This window comes from Brachionichthys hirsutus, chromosome 22 (genome assembly GCF_040956055.1).
Source record: "Brachionichthys hirsutus isolate HB-005 chromosome 22, CSIRO-AGI_Bhir_v1, whole genome shotgun sequence".
NCBI lineage: Eukaryota > Metazoa > Chordata > Actinopteri > Lophiiformes > Brachionichthyidae > Brachionichthys > Brachionichthys hirsutus.
The window spans coordinates 8,365,560-8,386,667 of NC_090918.1; the positions used below are offsets into that span (position 1 = coordinate 8,365,560).

Sequence of the window (21,108 nt, forward strand, 5' to 3'; positions counted from 1 at the left end):
AAATGTACATTTACTGTTATTTCAGCAATTATGACGAGCGCTAAAATAAATGAAAACAAGCGAGTTCTCTTCTCTCCGTGATGGTCCAGAATGCAACATCAGTTTCCCCAGTTACAAATTCTCTAACAGCGTGACCTCACCTGTCACGTGGTGCAAACGTCGCCACGCGGTTGGCTGCTCCACAGCGGGGAGGAGTTGTTATTGTGTTGAATGAGGAAGCCCTCTCAGAAATTGGGAGGAAAACGTCAAGACAGAAATTATTGCTCGTTTCCTTATTGAAACACTGGACTTCAAATACTGCGACCGTGTATATAAAGTTTTTAGACACCTTTCTTGTCTAAAAAGAAAAAGCCGACATTCGTAAGTGTCTACTTTTGGTTCTCTCTTTGTTTCATTGGTAGGAATTTAGAGTGAGTGAACTTGTCGAGACAAGTACAAGCAAAGTCAGTCGGTCTAAAGGTTTGTAAGTTGCGTTAAATGATCTTATCAAGGGTGCTAAAGTTTAAAATGTACACCTAACTATCCGCGATTTGCAGTGTTTATGAATAAATTGTTCATTATTTTCTATTAAAAAAAAAAGATACAATTTATAGTCTTAGAGTTCCTTGTAAAGACTTTTTACTTTAAAAAAAAGAGATATTAATCGATCATGCTACTAGTGTCATGCAAAGATGGCACTGGAGGAAAGGGCCCGGAGCTGTCTGCTGCGCCTTCGGGACAAACTGGAGCAGGACATCATGCCCCCCTACCTGATGGACCACATGATCAGCGACGGCGTTCTTACTGTGGATGAGGAGGCGAGGATCAATATCCAGGTGGGTCTCTGCCTTTAACAATATAATTATTACACCATAATTACAATCTAATATCTCCTTCTTCCTCCAGTCCACCCGGAAGGATCAGGCCGTGTCTCTGATGGAGCTCCTGCTGAGGAAGGGCAACTGTGCCTACATCTCCTTCTACAACGCCCTGGTAAAGGAGGCGTATGACGATCTGGCCAATCTGCTCCACGATGACTTGCCGCGCACGTCTCCTGACGCAAACAAGAGCTCCCCCGGTGGCGTCACACATTATGGTGAGAAATAGGAAGCTGCGCGTGTGTGTTTTCACTAGCGTGGTCCTGTCGATGGACCCTTTTCCCTGCTTCTCCTACAGTGCAGACGGTGCTCAGTGAAGGCGGCGTGCCGCAGAGGCCCGTGGTGTTCGTCAGCAGACCAGAGCTCGTGAACTGGATCAGAGAGAAACTGTATCGACTGCAAAAGGAGCCTGGCTGGGTGACCGTCTTCGGCATGGCGGGCTCTGGCAAATCCGTCCTGGCTGCTGAGGCCGTCAGGCATCACAGCCTCATCGAAGGTGGTTACCATTTGGACTGGCTCAATCTATTGGTTCCTTTTATATTAGGGGAAACATGTGAAATGAAAGAGCCCTTTAAAGCTTGTAAAATGGACTTTTGTGAGCTTGCCTGCATGCCTGACCTCCGCTCCTTGCCTCCGACTTCAGAGTGTTTCCCCGGAGGGATCCACTGGCTCTCCATTGGTCAGCTGGACAAGCCGGACTTGCTGGTTAAAATCAAGTCTTTGTGTTTCCGACTGGAGCAGAGTCTGGATTCCCAGCACCTCCACCGGCCCCCCAACTCTCTGGACGAGGCCAAGGAGCGCCTGCGCTTCCTGATGCTGCGCAGATATCCGAGGTATACCTGTGTGTGTGAGGTGATGAACGCCGTCTCACTGTGTACTTGCTTCTCTGATCACTTGTCTGTTCGCGTTGGGCTTCAGGGCTCTGCTGATTCTAGATGACATCTGGGACAGCACAGTGCTGAAGACGTTTGATATCCACTGTCGAGTAGTTTTGACCACCAGGAATAGAAGTCTGACGGATTCTGTTAGCGGTATGTCGCTTCTTTTGAAACAAAATAAACGTGACCTGCTGTGATTATCTTCATTTACAGTTGAGTCCATTTAAGGTTCCGTGCGCTTGTCTCTGCTCTGTAGGTGCTAAATATCAGGTAGAAGTGCAGAGCGGTCTGGATGAAAGCAAGGCGCTGGAAATTCTTGCTCTGTACACTCAAACCAAAGCCGACGGACTTCCCGACGAGGCTCGCGGCATTGTCCGAGAGTGCAAAGGTCTGCAAACGTTAACACGCAGTCTATTGTTTTAACAGTATAGCCTACAGATCGGTTTGTATCTTTAGCAAACACTGTTAAGCCTCTCTGTGGCATCATTCTAAGGGTCCCCTCTGGTCGTGTCTCTGATCGGGGCTCTGCTCAAAGAGAAACCGAACCGTTGGGATTACTACCTCCGGCAGCTGCAGAAGAAGCAGTTCAAGCGTATCAGGAAGTCCTCGTCCTACGACTACGACGCCCTTGACCAAGCGATGGCCGCCAGCATTGAAGTCTTACCCGAGGAGCATCGAGAGCTCTACAAGGATCTCAGTGTTCTCCAGAAGGATATCAAAATCCCTGCGAAGGTTTGGCTTCACCTCAGTTTTTCCTCGATTGCTTTAATTGATCCTGTAAATTTGTACAAAATTACGGCTTTGAAGTTTCTCTTTGGAGAATGAGACATGTTTTATTCTCTAAATGTTGCTGAAACCGTTACAGAAAACACAATGGCCCCGTTTTTATACACATTTTTACTCTTTCCCTGTTGATGGATGCTGCTGAAGATACAACGGGGACAATAATATTCCGTCTTCCAGGTGCTGTCTGTCCTGTGGGACCTGGACCCCGAGGAGGTGGAGGACATCCTTGAGGAATTCACCAACAAGTCTTTGCTCTTCGTGGACAATCACAATAAACCCTACTTGTATTACCTCCATGACCTCCAGCTCGACTTCCTGGTGGAGCAGAATCGCAACCAGCTTGAGGTGGGTTTGAAAACAGCCTTCCAAGAGCCAGAAGTGGGTTTTTTTTTTTGGGCAAAACGTGACCATGCCAACCCTTTCTTTACCAGAGCCTCCACGCTAAGGTGGTGGATAAATACCAGCGGTGCTACGGAGACGGTCATCCCACCTCAGGAGATGAGGAATGTCTCTACTGGATCCGGTTCTTAACCTACCACATGGCCAAAGCCAATCTCTCCCGGGTAAGATACACGCAGTATTAGAATATTACAAAGTGTTTCTCTTGGACAGAGACAGGATTCTTTCTCTCTCTCTCTCTCTCTCTATAAAGGAGCTCCGCTCGCTCATGTTCTCTCTGGACTGGATCTGCATCAAGGCCCCGATAATGGGTCCGGCTCACCTCATCAATGACTACATGGAGCATGGACACATTCTGGACAAAGAGGTCACAGAGCATATGCTACGTCGCTGTCACTCCTTCATCTATCAGCGTCGATACCTTTCGTGTAATATCACGTCGATTGGCCAGTCAGGCTGTTTTGCGTTCATTTTAATGGCTATTTTTCTCCCTCAGAACAGCGAAGAGCGCAGACATTTCCAGGAGTTTCTGTCCCTGAACTGCCACCATCTGGAGCAGCGTCCCTTCCCTGACGTGGTTCAGCTGGCGCTGTCTCAGCCGCACGACTCCGAGGTTTACAAACAGGCGCTGCTGCAGGCACAGAACCGGGCCAGGACGGGGCGGCTCTACTTTGACTGGCAAGCTAATGTTTCACCATAATATTCTGGTTATGAAGCTGAAACAAAGTGACGCATAAGATGTATAAATTAGCCTTATTGTCATGGTTTGTGTGCTCCGGGCTGAACCTTTATTTGTGGGATTGATTTTTGTCCAGCAATAAGAGCAGCGTAGAGAGTCTGTCCCGTCTGGTGATCCACCCCCGGCAAGGCTCCATCTACTCTGCCTGCTTCTCCCATGATGGAACCAAGATCGCCTCCAGTGGAGCCAGCAAGACGCTGAAGGTATGACAGCAGCTTCTTTCAGTGTATTTATAAATATCCGTGTGTGTTTGTGTGTGGATCCATAAAGAGCGTTCATAGCGAACACAGAAGAAAGTCCTTGCTCATTTCCCTCGCCTCTGCTCACAGGTGTTTAAAAGCACCTCGGGTGAGAAGCTCACGGAGATCCAGGCCCACGACGATGACGTGCTCTGCTGTGCTTTCTCCCCCGACGACCGGCTGATCGCGACGTGCTCCAGCGACAGGAAAGTCAAGGTGAGCAGACAGCTGGAACACTTTGAAGACTAAGACCCAAATACAAATAAATTGATCGTGAAAGCCCTCCGGTTTTGTCTCCGAGGTGTGGAACGTGGAGCGAGCCGTGCTTATACGGGTCTTTGACGAAGAGCACGAGGAGCAGGTCAACCACTGTCAGTTCACGAACACAATGCGGCCCCTCTTGCTGGCCACCTGCTCCAACGACAAGCTCATGAACGTCAAGGTGCCAAAGCGCTTCTTCTTTTTACCGCTGTGTATTGCTGCCTTATACATACAGCAAAAATGTAAGAGTAAAATAACCACAAGCAGACTCTAAAGAGAAAAGCGAGTTTCTCTTTATTGCCTGAAATCATCTGTTGCTTTGTGCGCCTGTGCCTCCCTCACCCTCCGTTTTTGCCCATCTGTCTTCGCACCTTCGCCTCATCCTGTTCCTCCGCCCGTGCAGTTGTGGAACCTCAACAGGCCGACCTCTCAGAACACTTTGTTAGGCCACTTTGTGCCAGTCGACCACTGCTGTTTCTCCCCCGACGACACCTATTTGTCCTCTTCCTCTAACGATGGTACAGTTAAGGTGATTGCCATTAAAGCGGTACTGACTTATGTTCTAAGAAGTTTATTTCAGAACATATTCTGCACTCTGACTGCTTCTTTTTTTGCCGTATTCCTTCATATATGCAGCTATTTACGGTGTCGTCTGCCAACATTTGGAAGACGATCCAGGTGAGCGACGTTATTGCACAGACCGACGAAGACGTCATCGTCAAGTGCAGCACCTGGACGGCTGACGGCAAACGCGTTATATGTGCGACCAGGAATGCTGTTCTGGTGAGCATTTTGGAAAGTGAACTTAAGATTTGAAAGGTGTAGTTTTACATGTTTTAATGAGATGAAACATGACGTGTTTGTATTTGGGTGAGAGCGAAATGAGTGAGAAATACTTTTCTGGCCCGTCCTCAAAAAGATCCAAGACCGCAGGGTTCTTTTTTTTTTTTCCCTTCAATACTTCATTTTTAGGATCTAATTTCACTGTTTTTCCCGTTTCGTGTGTTGCACAGTGTGTCTTTGATTTAAATGGGCTTTCATTCCTTCTTGTCTTCTGATTGTGTTCTGACACTGCAGACTCGTTTCAGCTGAAACGTGAAAAGTTTTAGTCTTCAGACACAAGAGGGTTCTTTTTAATGTACATTTTTTTGGGTCATATTTGTCTGTTGTCTTTTTGCCAGATGTTTGACGTGGACACATCAGACTTCCTGTTGGAGATTAAAACAAACCGTATAAGTACTGTACAGTACTGCCACGCCTGTCCTACCAGTAACCTGCTGGCCATCGCGCTCTCAAACTACACCGTGGAGGTAAAACATACTTACCGGTACATAAATACCAAAGCCATGTTCTTAGTGACTTTTCTTATGTAATGTCTTCAAATCTTTCATAGAACAATAGATAATAATCTTTTTTTAATACAAAATCTTCCATTCATTTCCCACCATACCAAAATGATTTTGATTAAATTGTTAGAAAAGTTTGTTTTGACCCATTTTGTTCCTGTTTAAGTGCTATATTAGACTCAGGGTGTTTGGTTCTGCTGTGATTCTCTTCCAGCTGTGGGACTTGGAGGCCAACAAGAAGATGGCTGACTGCAGCGGTCACCTGAGTTGGGTCCAGCGGGTCCAGTTCTCTCCCGACGGCTCACAGCTTCTCTCCTGCTCCGACGACCAGACTGTCAGGGTGAGCTTGTAGCTTTTAGTGCAGAGATTTGATTCTAAACTGGATTTTCATGCAGGTATTTGGCTTTCTGTTGGCTCAGCTTTATTCCTGAGGTTCCATTAGGTCGTATTAGCTTTTTGATCGGACTCATTGAACAGCATCTTATGAAATATCTCTGCTGTTTAATCCCTTTAGAAGGGACAGTAGCTTTAGATTGGAATATGGTCAAATCAATCAGAATGTCTTGGGTCAGCCTGATTATAAAAAAAAAAAAAAGAAAAGAAAATGACCACCATAAAACAAACTTCAATATTCAGACAAGTGAAAAGAGGAATAGAATATTGCTTTAAAATTAATTTAAGAGAAAACCTGAGTTCCCCTGACCTGTTTCTGTTTCCATGACGTTGCAAATTCCCCCCTGCCCTGATGCATTAGGGGAAATGCAAAACATACTGTAGCGCACGTGCATTCCATTAGCAGTTGATGCTTTTCGGCTTTTGCGCCATCTGGAAATTAATTCTGAAGTGCAGAGCTAAACGTTACGCGACCGATAACAGCCGTGTCACAGTTTGTCTGTGTCTCACAATGAAACGGTAAAATTTGCACCCAGGATCAGATCCTCTCTACACAGACATGAGGCAATAATAATAATAATAATAATAAAAAAGAAACCTAATGGCTCGAGGTCTTCCGCTAGGAGTTTGCATTATGTTTGATTGAATCAAGCCTGTTTCCTGTCCTGTGCTTTTTTTTTTTTTTTAGCTGTGGGAGACAAAGAAGGTGCACACTTCTTCAGGCCTCTGCCTGAAAAGAGACTCAGACGTTCTCTTTAGCGATGAGGAACTCATAATATCTGCTGCAGACAACTGTAACAGGCTGCAGGTGAGTGGGGGGGGGGTGAAATCGAGAATAGTGGAATACAGATAAGTATGATGCATTCATACCAGATTTTCATAGATAACTGTTGTGTGTGTGTGTGTGTGTGTAACAGGTGCGTGACGGCAGGACAGGATCGTTGCTGTTCCAGTCGGAGAAGAAGGCGTCCAGGATCCGGTGTACGTGTTTGTGCAGGCAGCCCTCTGCTGTGGTTCTCGGCCAGGAGGACGGCACGGTGCAGGTAGAGACATTCTGACCTGCTGCAACGAATAAGCCTGGCTGAGTGTGTGTGCATAATATAGCACTTTGATATTCACCATGTATTTCATTCCAGTGCCACCTTTTTTGCATCCCTTCCATATTCCACATTTTATTTTTGCTTTATTCCTCGACGTTGGATAAGAAGAACGTGAAGCCGCGGCGGGCGAGGTTTATAAAAAGTCAAGCAAATGTGACTTTTCCCCTCATCCCTCTGCAAACATCCCCTTGAGCCCGTATGTGTATGTCTCTCTGCAGCGTTGTTTCAGAACACGCTGAATCATCCGGTGTGACTTTGTCGCCCTTTTAATCCTTCCTGTCAGCCATACGTCGGGTCAGCGCAACCCGCCTCTCTCATCTCACCGCCCCCCTCCCTGCTCCTTTTACCGGCTTACAGACGTGTTTTTTTTCTTCCCCCGACTCTCCGGTTTCTTTCTCGTCGTCTCTGTCACGGTACCTTTTAAGATGTCCCCTTTTATTCAGTTTATTTCTTTTGTTCCATCTGCTCTCTGTGCTCCACTCCTCGTACGCCGGCAGTCTAGTTGTGTGCATGCTGTGCGGATGAACACAACAAGGTCTGTGTTCATCCGATGATTAATGGTTGCTGCGTTTTTTTCATGCGAGCGCATGCCGTAAGGACGTCTCACAAAGTTGCTGACTTATAGTAAAACACAGATTTGGCTGCTGCAGTTCTCTAAGCAAACACCAGAGGGAGGCCTGGTGCCAGTGGCTGCTGCAGTGGAACGCTTTCTTATTACAAACCAGTTGACGTGAGATTTTTGTGTTTCATTTATTATTTATTTTCATTTAAATCAAACAGAGTGAGAAAATGAATGCAAAAAAGAGTCTCTTATCTCATTCAAAATCTGCTTTGAACATATTGTGAAGAATTCAAGCCCTTCTATGAGAAGGTTTTTTGCAGCAGCAGCAGCTATCCTCAGTGAGAATGCATGCTGACATTTCTTTCACTCTGCACGGAATTGTTTTGAGCATCAAAGCTGTTTTGTTCTCCGGCTGCTCCAGTAACGTCTCGTGTTCATGTGGATGTTTGTGGAGTTAAAGTTCGTGCGTCCCTTTCAGGTGATGGCGGTGCCTTCTGGGAAGCTCCTGGCCACCCTGCTGGGACACACCAAGACGGTGTTTCATTGCCAGTTCACCCAGAATGGCCAAACGCTTATCACATCCTCTGAGGACGCCACCATAAGGGTAGGCCCAACTTCTCTCCTCTCTCACTCTCTCTCTCTCTGCTTGTTTTCGTGACGTGCTCGTCGTCCGTCTTCTCCTTCCACCTCCTCCCATTTTTATTTCGACTATCGACTCTTCTTTTCCTCCGTCACCATTCCTCGCTGTCAGTAACACTGCCAGCTCTGCAGAATCAGGATTGTTGGGTGTGTTTGGTGCGTTCACCTTCCCCTACCTGGTCCACTCCACCCGCCTCTGTGACCCCCCCCCCCCCCCTCTTTGGCCGCTCTCGACAACTCTTTATCTCCCTTCTGCTCTTCACTGTAATGTGTGTGTATTCGCCCCCCCCCCCCCCCCCGCCGTTCATGCTCTATTGCTCATTTCCCCTTTCCTCTCCTCCCTTCTCGTCTGCTCCTCTTCCTCTTCTTCATCACGTCTTTTTTGCTGACAGACCTGCCCATTGCAGCGCTTCCTTTAGCCTCCTCCATTCCATATTCATGCGGCGGCTTCCTCTCCCATCGCTATTCTCGGACCGTGCCCAAGCTTCTTCAGAAGATATTCAAATCCACGCAGTTTGACGCGTGCGCCCAAGGAAATCGTAGAATGTATTCGGATGTTAATGCAGACACGGATTGAATGCAAAGGGACGCAACGGCACTGATGTTAGCCGGTGATTGATTGAAACCGTTAAACCAATGGCGGGGTTGTGTTCTGAAGGAGAAGACGCCCATTGTGTGTCCAGCCCAGTTGAACTCCTGTCCGCGGCCATTTACAGACCTCCATCCCAGATGTGCATGTCTAGACTCCAGATGAGCAGAGTCCCTCCCCTTCTTGCATCTCCCATGTGACCCTATACTATATGTATATTATATTTATGTACGAAGGACTTTCAACGGAAACAAGCCCGCAAGGGCTTTTTTGAAATGCTCCTCTTAGACAGGATGTTTGACGTTATTTGTACTGTAATACATGCTACTGTTTGACTGTACTTGTACTGTAATACATGCTACTGTGTGACTGTACTTGTACTGTAATACATGCTACTGTGTGACTGTACTTGTACTCTAACATTCTATCTAATAAATATATTCATCATCATCATCATCATCATCCCATATGTGTCTTTAATGACATTTATTATATCTAACATAAAACCATTTAGCTCCTTTAATTGAATGCACAGTATTTTAGCCACTGTTTATTATCAGCCAATCGGGATGCCTTTCATTCTTTGCTTTTTCCCCCCGAGATGCTTTTGACGGGACTCGAAATCCATCTTTGCAAACATGTCAAAGTTGATAAGAGTGGATGTGGGAGACTAAATAAAAAAAACAAAAGATATCAGCAGCTGAAAGATACGCGTCTGCCTCTTTGTTGCCCGTGGAGGTGTGGAGGTGGCAGTCAGGGGAATCCAAAGTCCTGCAGGGTCATGAGGAACAAGTCCGAAGCTTCTCGCTGCTCTCCAGCTCACCCACCAACACACGACTGCTGTCCTGGTCCTTCGATGGAACTTTCAAGGTGACGCTCACGCAGACACAGACTCGCCGTATCATCAAAAAAAAACAAAATACTGCCTGAAATCAAATATAAAGTCTCTTTCTTGGTCAGTTGTGGGACACAGAAAGCGGAGAGAAGCTGCAGGACATCAAGGCTCACCGGGCAGCCGTTCTGTCGGGTCACGTCTCCCCGCACGGATCCCTGTTCGCCACCACCTCTGCTGACAAAAGCGCTAAGGTTCAACACTTTACACTCGAACACGTCCCGGAATGAGCCGTGTACGGTTTTTATTCATATCAGCGTAGGGACACATTCACATTCATTTCCTTGGATGAGGAAAATGTCTGCGGGTTTGATGTTAGATTTAGGCATCCTTCTCAGTCCAGTATTGAGCCAGAGATGACATCTGGCGTTCCTGAAGCGCCTGCCACGAGCAACAATGCAAACCCCCCCCCAAAGGCATTTGTTAAAGCGGTTTGAGGTAGAGCCACGCCGCCGAGGTCTACGCAGGAATTTGGATTTGGTTGACATTCATGGTGGAGAACAGCCGCTGCAACTATGAGTGACATGGTTAAAGGAGCAGACTATTCTCTCCATCCATCCTCACACACTTCTGCCTTTCCTTACATTTTTTCGCCAACCTTCGGACGAATCGGACACGAGAGAGAGGACGAACAATAGTGGGGGGGGGGGGGGGGAGGAATGCAAAGGGAACAATAGAGACACGGACATGGAGGTTCATGAATGCAAATTCAAACAAAACGAGAGCGAAAGCAGCAGAGTGAGAGAGATCTCATTCCTGATGCAGCCCTGTTTGCAACCTTAGCTCTTAGCTGTGCATTCGGCGCAATTATTTGTCCCCCATAAGACCAGTTAGCGAGTGACGACTGGTTGAGCAACAGAAATAAAACCTTATTGTTGTTATGGTGATGTCTTGTTTCCAGGTCAACACTGCTGTGACACTTTGATAATTACTTTTGTCTACAGTGTATCACAGTCTTGCTTGTGTTAAGGGAAACGTGCATTTTATAAATGGTGCCCCCCCCCTGATTCATTGCTTTGTAACCCCTAGTTGTGGGACTGTGAGTCCTGGCAGCACGTCCATACACTGGGAGGCCACAGGGAGTGTGTCCGAAGCTGCCGATTCTCCTGGGACGGCCGACGCCTCGCGACAGGAGACGACAACGGAGAGATTCGGGTGCGTATTTAAAGAAATAAATAAAATGTAATCGTCTTTTCTTAACCATTTTTTTTTCTTTCTGATCTCGATGTTCGTGTTCAATCGTTGCAAATCAGCTCGGATAGGAGGAGGGATCTAGGAAAACGAGCTATCAAAAACTCCCCACTGAGCATATTGCCTCGAGATGCTTTATTTAATCTGTGTCCGAACACCAGACGTCTTCACATTACCCTTCCGTGAGAAATGAATGAAAATGCCTTCAACCGTCAAATTTGCCGTGCGCCAATGCAAAAAGCACCGACAACATTTCAGTCAGAGGGCTTTTCAGAGCTCCCCCCCCCCGTAATTTAATCTCATCATTTATTTAGATAAAGCGCTCACTAATGCATCATGATTGCTGCAGTGCAAAGAGGGGGGGGGGGGGCTGAGATGAAAGGAAGGATGTGAGGAGGGTGCAGGTTGTTGTTGTGTGGAGCCGGGATGAGGAGCGCGGGAAGAGGCGGAGACGTCTGACAGTGGGAGGTGAAGGAGAGGACTCGGGCTGCCAAACTGGCTCCCCGAGGCTTCAGACTCTGCACCGCTCGTACGCAAACACACAAAGTTTGTCTGAGAGGTAGAGAGGAAGCCTGCAGGAGTCTGTCAGCTCTTCATCAGCTGGCATTGGGTTAATGCCCTTTGGCGGCCTCGAAGCTGAACCGCTCTATTATTCAGAAATGGGCAAATTCATCAGATCCAACGGCACAAACCACACTGAAATCTCAACCCCTGTTACTATGGAAACAAACGTGAGTCACTCTGCACAAAAGTATGCCACGGGTTAAATATAGCTGTACGTGTGATGTGTCATTGTCAAATGGACCGTTGCATAACTACTGCAAATGATTGTATGTGGTGAACTGGCAACGTTAGACCATGTTTTCCTCACATCTGCAATGCATTGTGGGTTATTTTGATTCATATTTTGTAAAGTCTCGTACTTTCCTTTGCTCTTTTTTCTTGTTTTTGTAACAAAAGTTCTTGCTTTTTTTTCTAGCAATGAAGATTTAGAGTAAATCTCACGAATAGATTGTAGAGGTCCGATCCATGGTGTTCACTTCTGATGTAAAACATGCATTTTTAATCTGCAGATGGAGTCTTGAGTGTTTGGTCTGGTACCAGGTGTTGCTTTGAAATGTCGGTTTGTCCATCTCAGATCTGGAGTGTCGAGGACGGCTCCTTGCTGAGGATTTGCTCCCAGGGCAGCAACGACAACATGGACTCACTCCACGGAGGCTGGGCGACCGACTTGCACTTCTCCAAAGACGACTCCCTTCTGGTGTCGACTGGCGGCTACATTAAGGTGCGTTCTCCAGGCTCGTACCTTTCCGGCTCATTCATGTGACTCAAAGTCTGCTTCACCGAGAAGTAGAGACTCAATTTGATGAATGTGAATGAACCCGATTCAGAATAATGCATTAATCGCTCTGCAGTTTATTTTATTTTGCGTGTTATACCTCCATCAGTGAGTCAGCTGTAGAGAGGTGGAGAATAATCTGAATTGAACCAGCGATGCGGATTGGGGCCACATTATTTCTTTTTTCTCCTACAAATTTATTTGGCAGAAATTAACTTTTTTTTTTTATCTATCATCTCCTGATGCTATATGCATGGTGGTGATGTATTTATTTCTAAAGAGGCGATGTTTCAAAAATGACCTCCCAATATTTTTCTGTTCAATGCATTTCAACGCAGATTGCAAGCTGGCACCTAAACGCGCCGTGCGCCTCTTCTGCCCACGTTTACATCGGAGCGCACCTCCGTCTGCACAGAAAGACACTTCCACAAATTTATGCAGCTCACTTATTAACTCTGGAGGCGGTTTTGCAGTTCTCAACAATATATTTTGTATGTGTACTGCGACCGCTGTGATATATTCGAGTAAAACGGTAGAAAGATTTTACAGGGGCTGTGCAGGTTTACATTAAAAACCTTGAATACCTGAGAAACCACAAGATCTCCTTGTGATGTGACTGGAACAGTGTGTTTGTGTTATTACCTTTACGTTTTTACAAGAGATGGGGGGGGGTCGTAGCGCAGGCGGGCTCAGCTGTGCTAGGATTGGCTATTTGCTGTGCAATGATGCAATCCACAAGGGAGCGCGGCTGATCGATGGGGCTTTATATATCAGAGTCCTCCTGACAGCTTGCTTGTTTGTGGGTTTGTGTAAACGTTGTTGTGTGGCTTGACAGATTTTTACCGCTTTTATTGCTGTTTACAGGCAGATGAAGAACTTGTGTATTAGTTGAATTATTCTGAAAGAGATTTTCAGAACGCGTGTCAGTTGTCAGACCCGAGGTAAGCGCAGCGCACGTGATTTAAAGGGCAGAATAAAAGCCGCCGGCGCGCCATTAAAAAGAAAGACGAGGCGCTCGAAAGAACAGCAACCGCAGGAGCCTGACATCACACGCGAGACGAACGACGTGAATGTTTCAATTTACTGCCTTTCTACGAGAAGTGAGTCTAAGGTCACGCAAAAGTAGCTGCAAGTCAAACAAGACGCCTGCAGAGGATGGGTCTTCAAAGGGCGTGTCCTTTTGCTGTATTCCAGATTTTGTGTTGTCTTGTACAATCATGCAATTTTATGGACACACACAGTTCCCTGCATTTAAATAAAGTCAATATTTCTGCTGAGAGCAGGTATAACTTTAAGAAAGATTGAATACTTTTTCATTTTGGAGAATATGCTTATTTAGATGAGGAAGCGCTATTTCATTTCTCTATGTGCAGCATTTGTATGCTACACACCAGCCAGTGGCTCGTCTTAGGATAAAGAAGCAAAGCTTAGAAAATCCACCACTAGTGTATCACTCCATTACTCTAATTCACAGCATCTTTTTTTTAAAGCGTTCCCTCTTTCTCTTATTCACTACGGCATGTTGACATGATGCATCGGCGTGCGGCTGCAAGGACCAGTGATCGATTATTATGCCTGTCTCAAAGGCTGAACCCCCCCCTGAGCTGCAAGGTTTGATTGATTAATCTTACTGAATGTCGGCCGGGCAGCAATGAGAGGCCGTCCATCCTGCCATTGTAATTAATAGGACTATGCACTACTTATGACAGATGATAATCCCTGCAGAAGGAGGATCCACTAGCTAAATGTCTGTTTTAATTATTATTTCCAAGACCTGATCGCCTGCTTTTCTATCAGGCAATTATATTCAAACAGAATACTGTAAATTTATTTTTTTTGGCAAGTTTGTGAAAAACACTCCTTCATAGTTTAACTTTTTGAAAAATAAAAAAGGGAATAGCATTTCTATATAAATATGAAGCAAGATTACCATTGTGGTCGAACTAAAATATTTACTGATGCCTAAAAGAGAAAAATCGTGGATCTTTGTATTTATTTTTCTGTCAGTTTCCAAAAAGACTTGGCCATCATCTGATCACATTCCTGAGGGTATTTGGTTTGAATTTATCCTCAGCTGGTGTAAGAGAGCGCTTTCATTACGGAGGATCAGTGGGATTGTATAAACAGCGCGTTTGGATCACGGCTGCAGACGAAGCTTGGCTTCAATTCCGTTAAAGCTTGGCACAACGGCACAAACCTATTTTTGTTCTTAGAAAGTAGAAACGTCACACAGCTGATGATAAAAGAATTGGTTTGTGTTGAAAATGAAAATAGCGCTAAAATAAAGTGTCTATTATGTGAATAAAAACACGGGACAAATGGCCAGTTTCAAACTAACAGGCTTCTAAGACAATAATAAAATTTAATGAATTAATCATCTTTCTGTTTTTCCTCTGATTGTTTTGGTAAGGATCAGCACCAAAGTGCAGCATTAATCAATAGTTTCGGGTTATTGATGGTTAAATTATGGCATGATCAAAAGTTGATAAAACAAGAAGGCATCGTTTGTGAGATATTCCACATTCGAGACGGCCACCCTTCAGAATCACTTTTAAAAATCTAGTTTCCACGGAAACAACTAAATTTGTAGAAAATTCTTAACATGAAAAAGCACATGTATTTGTAGAGGCCATTTCCTAACAATAACATACAGCTACAAGCTCCAGGGAATCCGAATTTGACCGGAGAAAATCCTTTTAGGCGCTGTTTGAAAGTACAACATGAGATTATTCTGGATTATGTGTCGGCATAGAAGCAACCCCTTTGAGCGTTTGCTTGCCTAATTACGAGCCTGTGTATCTCCTTGATTACAATCTGGATCCTCTAATTGATATCCTCTAACATTCTGGGGAGACGCATCTTTCATAGTCTTGATGTAATCCTCAAACACATACTCACAAGGGCGGAGCACACAGCTCATCATCAATCAATCATCCTGATCAGCAGCGTGATCATTGATCAGATAAGACAGTGGGTAACATCTCTCATGCATCTCCTTCTATTTTTGCCTCCCCTTGTAGAATTCTCTCCTCTTTTTTTTCTTTACTTGATTCTGTCAGCGCTGCCTCCTTAATCATCTCTCAAGCTGTTGCCCCCCCCCCCCCCCCCCACACACACACACACACACACTTTATTCTCTACTGTTCTTGTTGTCTCTGTTTTATCATCCCTCTCTCGCTGTATGTTTGGATGAATGGTGCCAGTGTAATTAAAAGCAGCGGGTTATTGTGTGTGTGTGGGGGGGGGGGGGGTACGTGCATGTCCAATCCCCTGTGTGTTTGGTTGTGTGTGTGTGTGTGTGTGTGTGTGTTAGAGGAGCAAAGTAGAATTTAATTTAAGTTTCAGATTAATTTTCTGAGTCACCAACCCAAAAATATTTTCAGATCAGCAAAAGAAAAAAAGGAAAAATGTTAGTTTCTACTTGATGAGCACTTTGTACAATCTTAAAGGCAGCACCAATGTTTAAATAAAATGTGCAAAGAATATTACAAATACTCTGTGGCGGGTTCTGTACAGGTCACGGATCCACTACGGTTCGTTTCACCACTAATGCGCCTTTGTGTTTCTGGGCCGGGGTGCGATGGAAGTGTTCCGGTCCGACCCTCTCAGAGAAGCTGTTACAACTTACGGCGACTCTCACCGGGCCTTTTGCTCCGGATCCTGCCAGAAAATGTTGTACCTGTCTCACACCTGATCTTGACACCCGTACGCCTACGCATGCATGCACAACGATGACCCAATCTGTCACCGCGCCGCGATGCAAGAGGGGAGGCAGCAGGTGCGAAACGGCTCATCCCGACTGCACGAACACACGGAAGCCCCCGCGGCCCAGAACAATTCACACCACCGTCGCGTGGTTCAACCAAAACGAAATATTTTTAAACATACCTGTCTTATATTCACATGAACAGTTTCCATGTGAGACTCTTTGCCTCCTTCAGCAATGAAAGGGTTAATGTGAAGACACCAAATCAATGGCTCTCCCAAATATTAGCGAATAGACAGGCTTACTGTTTGTGGATATACGTGGCGGCATCTTTCTCCATCAATAGCGCATGCTACTATGTGCCCCCCCCCCAGAGGGAGCTGTGCTTTATTCTGAAGGTCTGAAGTAGAAACGTTGCTGTCAAATTCGTTCCCGACTTTCTGTTCTTGTGGACTTTATTTGTTTTGTCCGTTGGGACGTGTGCGACACCAATAAGTCACGACAACCTCATCGGCTTCTCAGCAGTACACGCAGTCTGCACCAATCAGACGCGGCGGTGACTGGAAATAGCTGCAGCTCTATGAGTGTGTGTGCAAAGGGGGGGGGGGGGTGCTTACTTTTACCCTTTACCTCCGGATGACGAGGGCACCACCTGCTGGTCAAAGTCGGTCTCTTCGACCGGAGCGCCGGTTCCCGGTAACGGTGGCGCGTTATTACCGTAACATCGGGCATAGACAACGATAGCGCTGGCGCTACGGTGGCGGATAGAGGGTTAAGGAACTCTGAAGATAACTTGTGTGCCCCCCCCCCCCCCCCCCCCATGACAGGACTTCAGCACTCTTCGTGTTGCTCTAGTTCTTTTCTTTTTTTTGTTATTAACTCACACTGACATACATTACCTCACCAGATGGATGGAAGTGTTTTAGATGACAGCCCCCCCCCCCCCTCCCTCCCCATGCCACCAGTGTTGTCAGGCATCACTTCACAGTGAAAGCATTTGATGGATTAGAAAGGCAGAAATGCAATTTCACCTTATCTCACCTTTTCACACTCCCGTTGTTTTCGTTTTCTCCTTTGCTGCCTGAGTTCCCAGGAGACCTCTTCTTCCTGTTGTTCTCTTATAATGCCATCTCACTTTTTCCAAACCTCTGTATTTGTTTCTCGCCGCTGTCAGGCTACTTTTTGTCTACTTTGGTCACCCTACGTCTCCGAGGTAGCTGCTAACTGCTAATAGCTGCCTGTTGTAAATATCCCGTCGTGGATCACACACGTGACGGACATCCCTAACGAGGCGTCAGACTCTAATCTAATGGACCGACCGTTGATCTCTCAAAGACGGAGATTGAGGAGTTGTGTCGTGCTTAGTAGTTTTGCACAAAGCAAAAAAGGACAGAGTGGAGGTGCAATCAACTCTCGGATGGATGGATGTGATATCAAGTTCTCTAAAGTTATGTACAATCTAAAACTCACATTTTCTGGTCTTTGCACAGATCATCTTTCTCTGCGGTGTAACATTTTTTACAGTACGGCTGCATTTGAGCGTCATATCTCCTATCGTGTTGGGTGCAAACGATCAGGGCTATAGGAGAGATTTAACACGTCTGATGACCGGTTATATTTAATCCCAGAATGCTTTGCGAGCAGTCTATTAATATGCTTCCGCACTATATTGACAGTTGTGACGGTCTTTCTGGCAGCAAGGCTGACTTCTTTGTTGTTTTCTGCCTTTGTACTTTTAAGCGCTTCACTACCGCTTTGAACAAAAACATCCTGATTATTTGCGGCAGCAATGGCCGACTTTGCTCAAAGGGGTGCGTCGATCTTTTGTCTGAGCATCCAGCAACAACTCTTTGACGGTTGTGCAGCAACACAAAGACGATGTTGGTTAACAGGCCAGTTACACCCGTTGGCTTCTCCTTTGATTTCTGCACCCGCACCTCCTTCAGTCCTGAGATGGAAAATGGCCCATTTTGGGTGACTGCTGTTTCTGAGAGGACTCGTATGCAAATGAGGCTTTGGTTGGAGGCTGCAATCGCCGTTTTGATTTCATTCAGCGCTTTACTTCAATCACGCTGTCGGAGAGTGACGCGCCCCACCGTGTCGCTACCGCCATAGCAACAGACCTAGCTCTAAAAATACCGCCACGCAGCGAAACAATTCCTGGACGTGCATTTATTTATTTTCCCATAATCTTTTGGTTCTATTCGCATTCTCTTCTTGAAGGAGTCCTTAAAACAAAAACTATTTTTAAGAGAGCCTGGCGTTCTTCGTTTCCAAAGCGTCCTTTTTGATCTCTGCATTTTCAGGCCGCTGCTTCCCTCCAACCGAGACGAAGCAGGAGTGAAGGAAGTCTGAAAGAGTTCGTCTTCGGCCTGGTTTCTGCGCGCCCGTTGTCACGCTTGGGGTATAAACAGAGGCTGGTGAAATATTTATCTGTCTCTGGGAGGCAGTTGTTTCCCCCCCCCCCATGTTGCTCATTAAGCCGAGGTTAATTGTCTCTCTCTCTGACTGGAGAAGAAGAGCCTTTGTGTGTCGATGGGAGATCAGCGGTAGAACTGAGGAGGCCATGCAGACGCAGAAGTGCTCGCTGATGCCTTATCTGTCTGTTTTCATTCCTTACTCCTTTCAGTCTGTCGTGTTTACTGCCATCGCCAGATTTAAAAAAATATATTTGTATGGAAAATTAGCCCAGAACAATATAAAAATGCGGCCGTTGAATTGATCTCGGCTGAAATTGACGTTTACAAGGACTGTGTGTAAAGGATTGTCTGAGCATCAATATGTAATCGGACGGAGCCTTAGATGAATAATTCAAACTTGGAGTCGCGCTGTGTTGGCCTGGTCTCTCTCTCTCTCTCTGTGTGTTTTATTCTCAAATGGAGGTGGCCTTAAAAACTCGACTGAATCTCCTCCAGCTGGTATCCCCTCTTCTTTAATCTCCTGCCCCCCCACCGACTGTGTGCATCCTGCTGGCTGACGAGTCTTCATAATTCTGAGCTATTTATACAAGACAAGGATGAATTACTTCCTTCCACAGCTGTACGCCTGTTCCGTGCCGAGGCGTCACCCCGGCCCTCACAACAACACACGCACAGACAGGTATTTATTTGTGTTACGTAAGCAGTGTTGACTTTCCCCGAGGTAACCTGAATAAGTAGACCAGTTTTAACTTCAGGAGAGGGGAGCGGCGAGGGCCTGTCAGAGCGGATTCGCTGCTCAAACGAAATGAATCGGGGGTCACTCCGGTTTCAGCTTCCCCAGATGTGATTGTGACACCAGGGCGGAGCGTTTATCTCCGCAGGCAGGATGGCGTGGCTTTCAAAGATAAGGTTTAAGTGTCCCTTTATGTTCTGTGTCATCACATGTCCCACAAAGTGGATGACATGAAGGCATACTCTCCTTCCCATCCTCCTGGTCATCTTTTACTCCCACGTCAATCTTAATTTATAATGCCCGGCGGGGGGGGGCCTTCGCCCTACCCATCATTGTGCATAATCCTGCCTGGCCACATCCGCTTTTCAAATGTATTTGCTCCTCGTGTGACTTGGCCGTGTGTTTGTAGCATACAAAAATAGAGTACACATATGCGTACTTATATGTGTATGCATTTTTCTTGTGAGATGTTTGAGGGGGCATCTCCAGGCGTCTCTTGTTTGAATTAGAACAGACATTCCTCTCTGATTTGATCCAAATACGTATTTTCTTGATGCATTTTCCAAACACATCAAAATGCACAGGGAGAGGAAATCTCGCTGAAGTCAGCCTCCGCTGTCTCGTATGAATAAATGCATGAAATGCACGTTTTACACACAACACGCAATGGAGGAAGTCTTCCTAAGTAAGACGGCAACAAAATAAGTCCGAGACGAGCGCATGGTTCTGCAGACGGGTTATATTAAAGTTTTACATTCCAGGCTAATTATATCCAGCCTCGTATTTCTCTCTAATTAACTAATTATTGTGCTTTTTTTTAAAAACTTTCTCTTCTTTCCATCGGGCTTCATGTTGCTTTATGTTCTCTTGTTATTATTACTTGCCTTATTTATTATTTGTATATTCCCATTTTTTTAAAACCACTGATCAGTTTTTGAAATGCTATTTATTTAGGATTAATTATTAAGAGATGCCTTTGAAGAAGCGTTTTTTTAAATGCCAACACAACTTTGTAAAATGACAACACTCCCTTTCTCTGACAGACAAAAACAGATAGTAAGAATGAATTTTTAATTGCAATCTACACACTATAAATTCAGAGTATGTCGTTTTCACGCTCGCGTGCGCCTTCCCACTCTGGATGTTTTCCGTCCAATGTAAACCAAAAAAATGCTTTGGGCACACAAAAATAAACCACACACGTACCCGCACACACAGACCAGCCACACACTATAAATGATTGACTTGAAGTGCCATTGATGATTCGTCCCAGTGAGATGGAGCTTCAATGGATAAATGTCAACTTCAAACCGAGATTAAACGGAATCACTCAGGAAACCTGCGGATGTGTGTGCGTGTGTGTGTGTGTGTGTGTGTGTGTGTGCGTGTGTGTGCGTGTGTGTGTTTGAGGTAGCCTGAGGGTATGTGAGTTTGAGTCTGGCAACTTGATGCTTTTAAATTCGATCTTCTTGGCAACAAATATAAGTAGCGCAGCAGACATAGTCCAGAATCTTCTGACAGACAACAGAGCTAAACGCGCAACAGGGACAAATGAAGCTGCGTTGCTACGGTGATGAGACGCTTGTCCAAGGTGCTCTGCCCAAAGCTACCGACGCCCATCCCGTCTCTTTGTGTCTGTTCTCCAGTGGTGGGACGTGCAGAAAGGGGAAGCCCTGCAGACCTTCTACCCCACAGGAACCGCGTTGAAGAAGATCCACGTCTCGTCCGACTTCTCCACCTTCGTCACCATTGACAACATCGGCATCCTCTACGTCCTGCAGAGGGTGGTGTGACGTCACCCCGAAAGACCGATGACGGAAAGAAATGAAACCTCATCACGATCACCGCCAAAAAAAGATGGGATATTTCTTCTCCTTATTTCTATTTCCAAATATGTGATTCAGCCTTGTTTGAAGGTCCAAACGCCTCTTCTGTGGTCACGTCATGCGTGCTGCTTTACTTTTAACCTTCGTTTTGACTGGTCTAATGATCGTCAAGCAAATTATATTGATAAAGACGGTTCATGCGCACGACTTTGT

General features: G+C 45.8%; 1 protein-coding gene across 1 annotated transcript; it reads left to right on the forward strand.

Moving 5' to 3' along the window:
* Window positions 1-671: 671 nt before the first annotated feature.
* Window positions 672-20,862, forward strand: apaf1 (apoptotic peptidase activating factor 1). Its single transcript, XM_068755125.1, has 26 exons — window positions 672-815; window positions 886-1,075; window positions 1,156-1,353; window positions 1,501-1,690; window positions 1,776-1,888; window positions 1,992-2,123; window positions 2,229-2,467; window positions 2,699-2,866; window positions 2,953-3,084; window positions 3,174-3,287; window positions 3,417-3,608; window positions 3,743-3,862; window positions 3,989-4,114; window positions 4,200-4,340; window positions 4,563-4,688; window positions 4,796-4,942; window positions 5,341-5,469; window positions 5,720-5,845; window positions 6,587-6,706; window positions 6,816-6,941; window positions 8,039-8,164; window positions 9,527-9,658; window positions 9,749-9,874; window positions 10,710-10,835; window positions 12,010-12,156; window positions 20,716-20,862. Exons 1-26 carry the CDS (start codon window positions 672-674, stop codon window positions 20,860-20,862), a joined length of 3,777 nt encoding a protein of 1,258 aa, XP_068611226.1.
* Window positions 20,863-21,108: the final 246 nt, after the last annotated feature.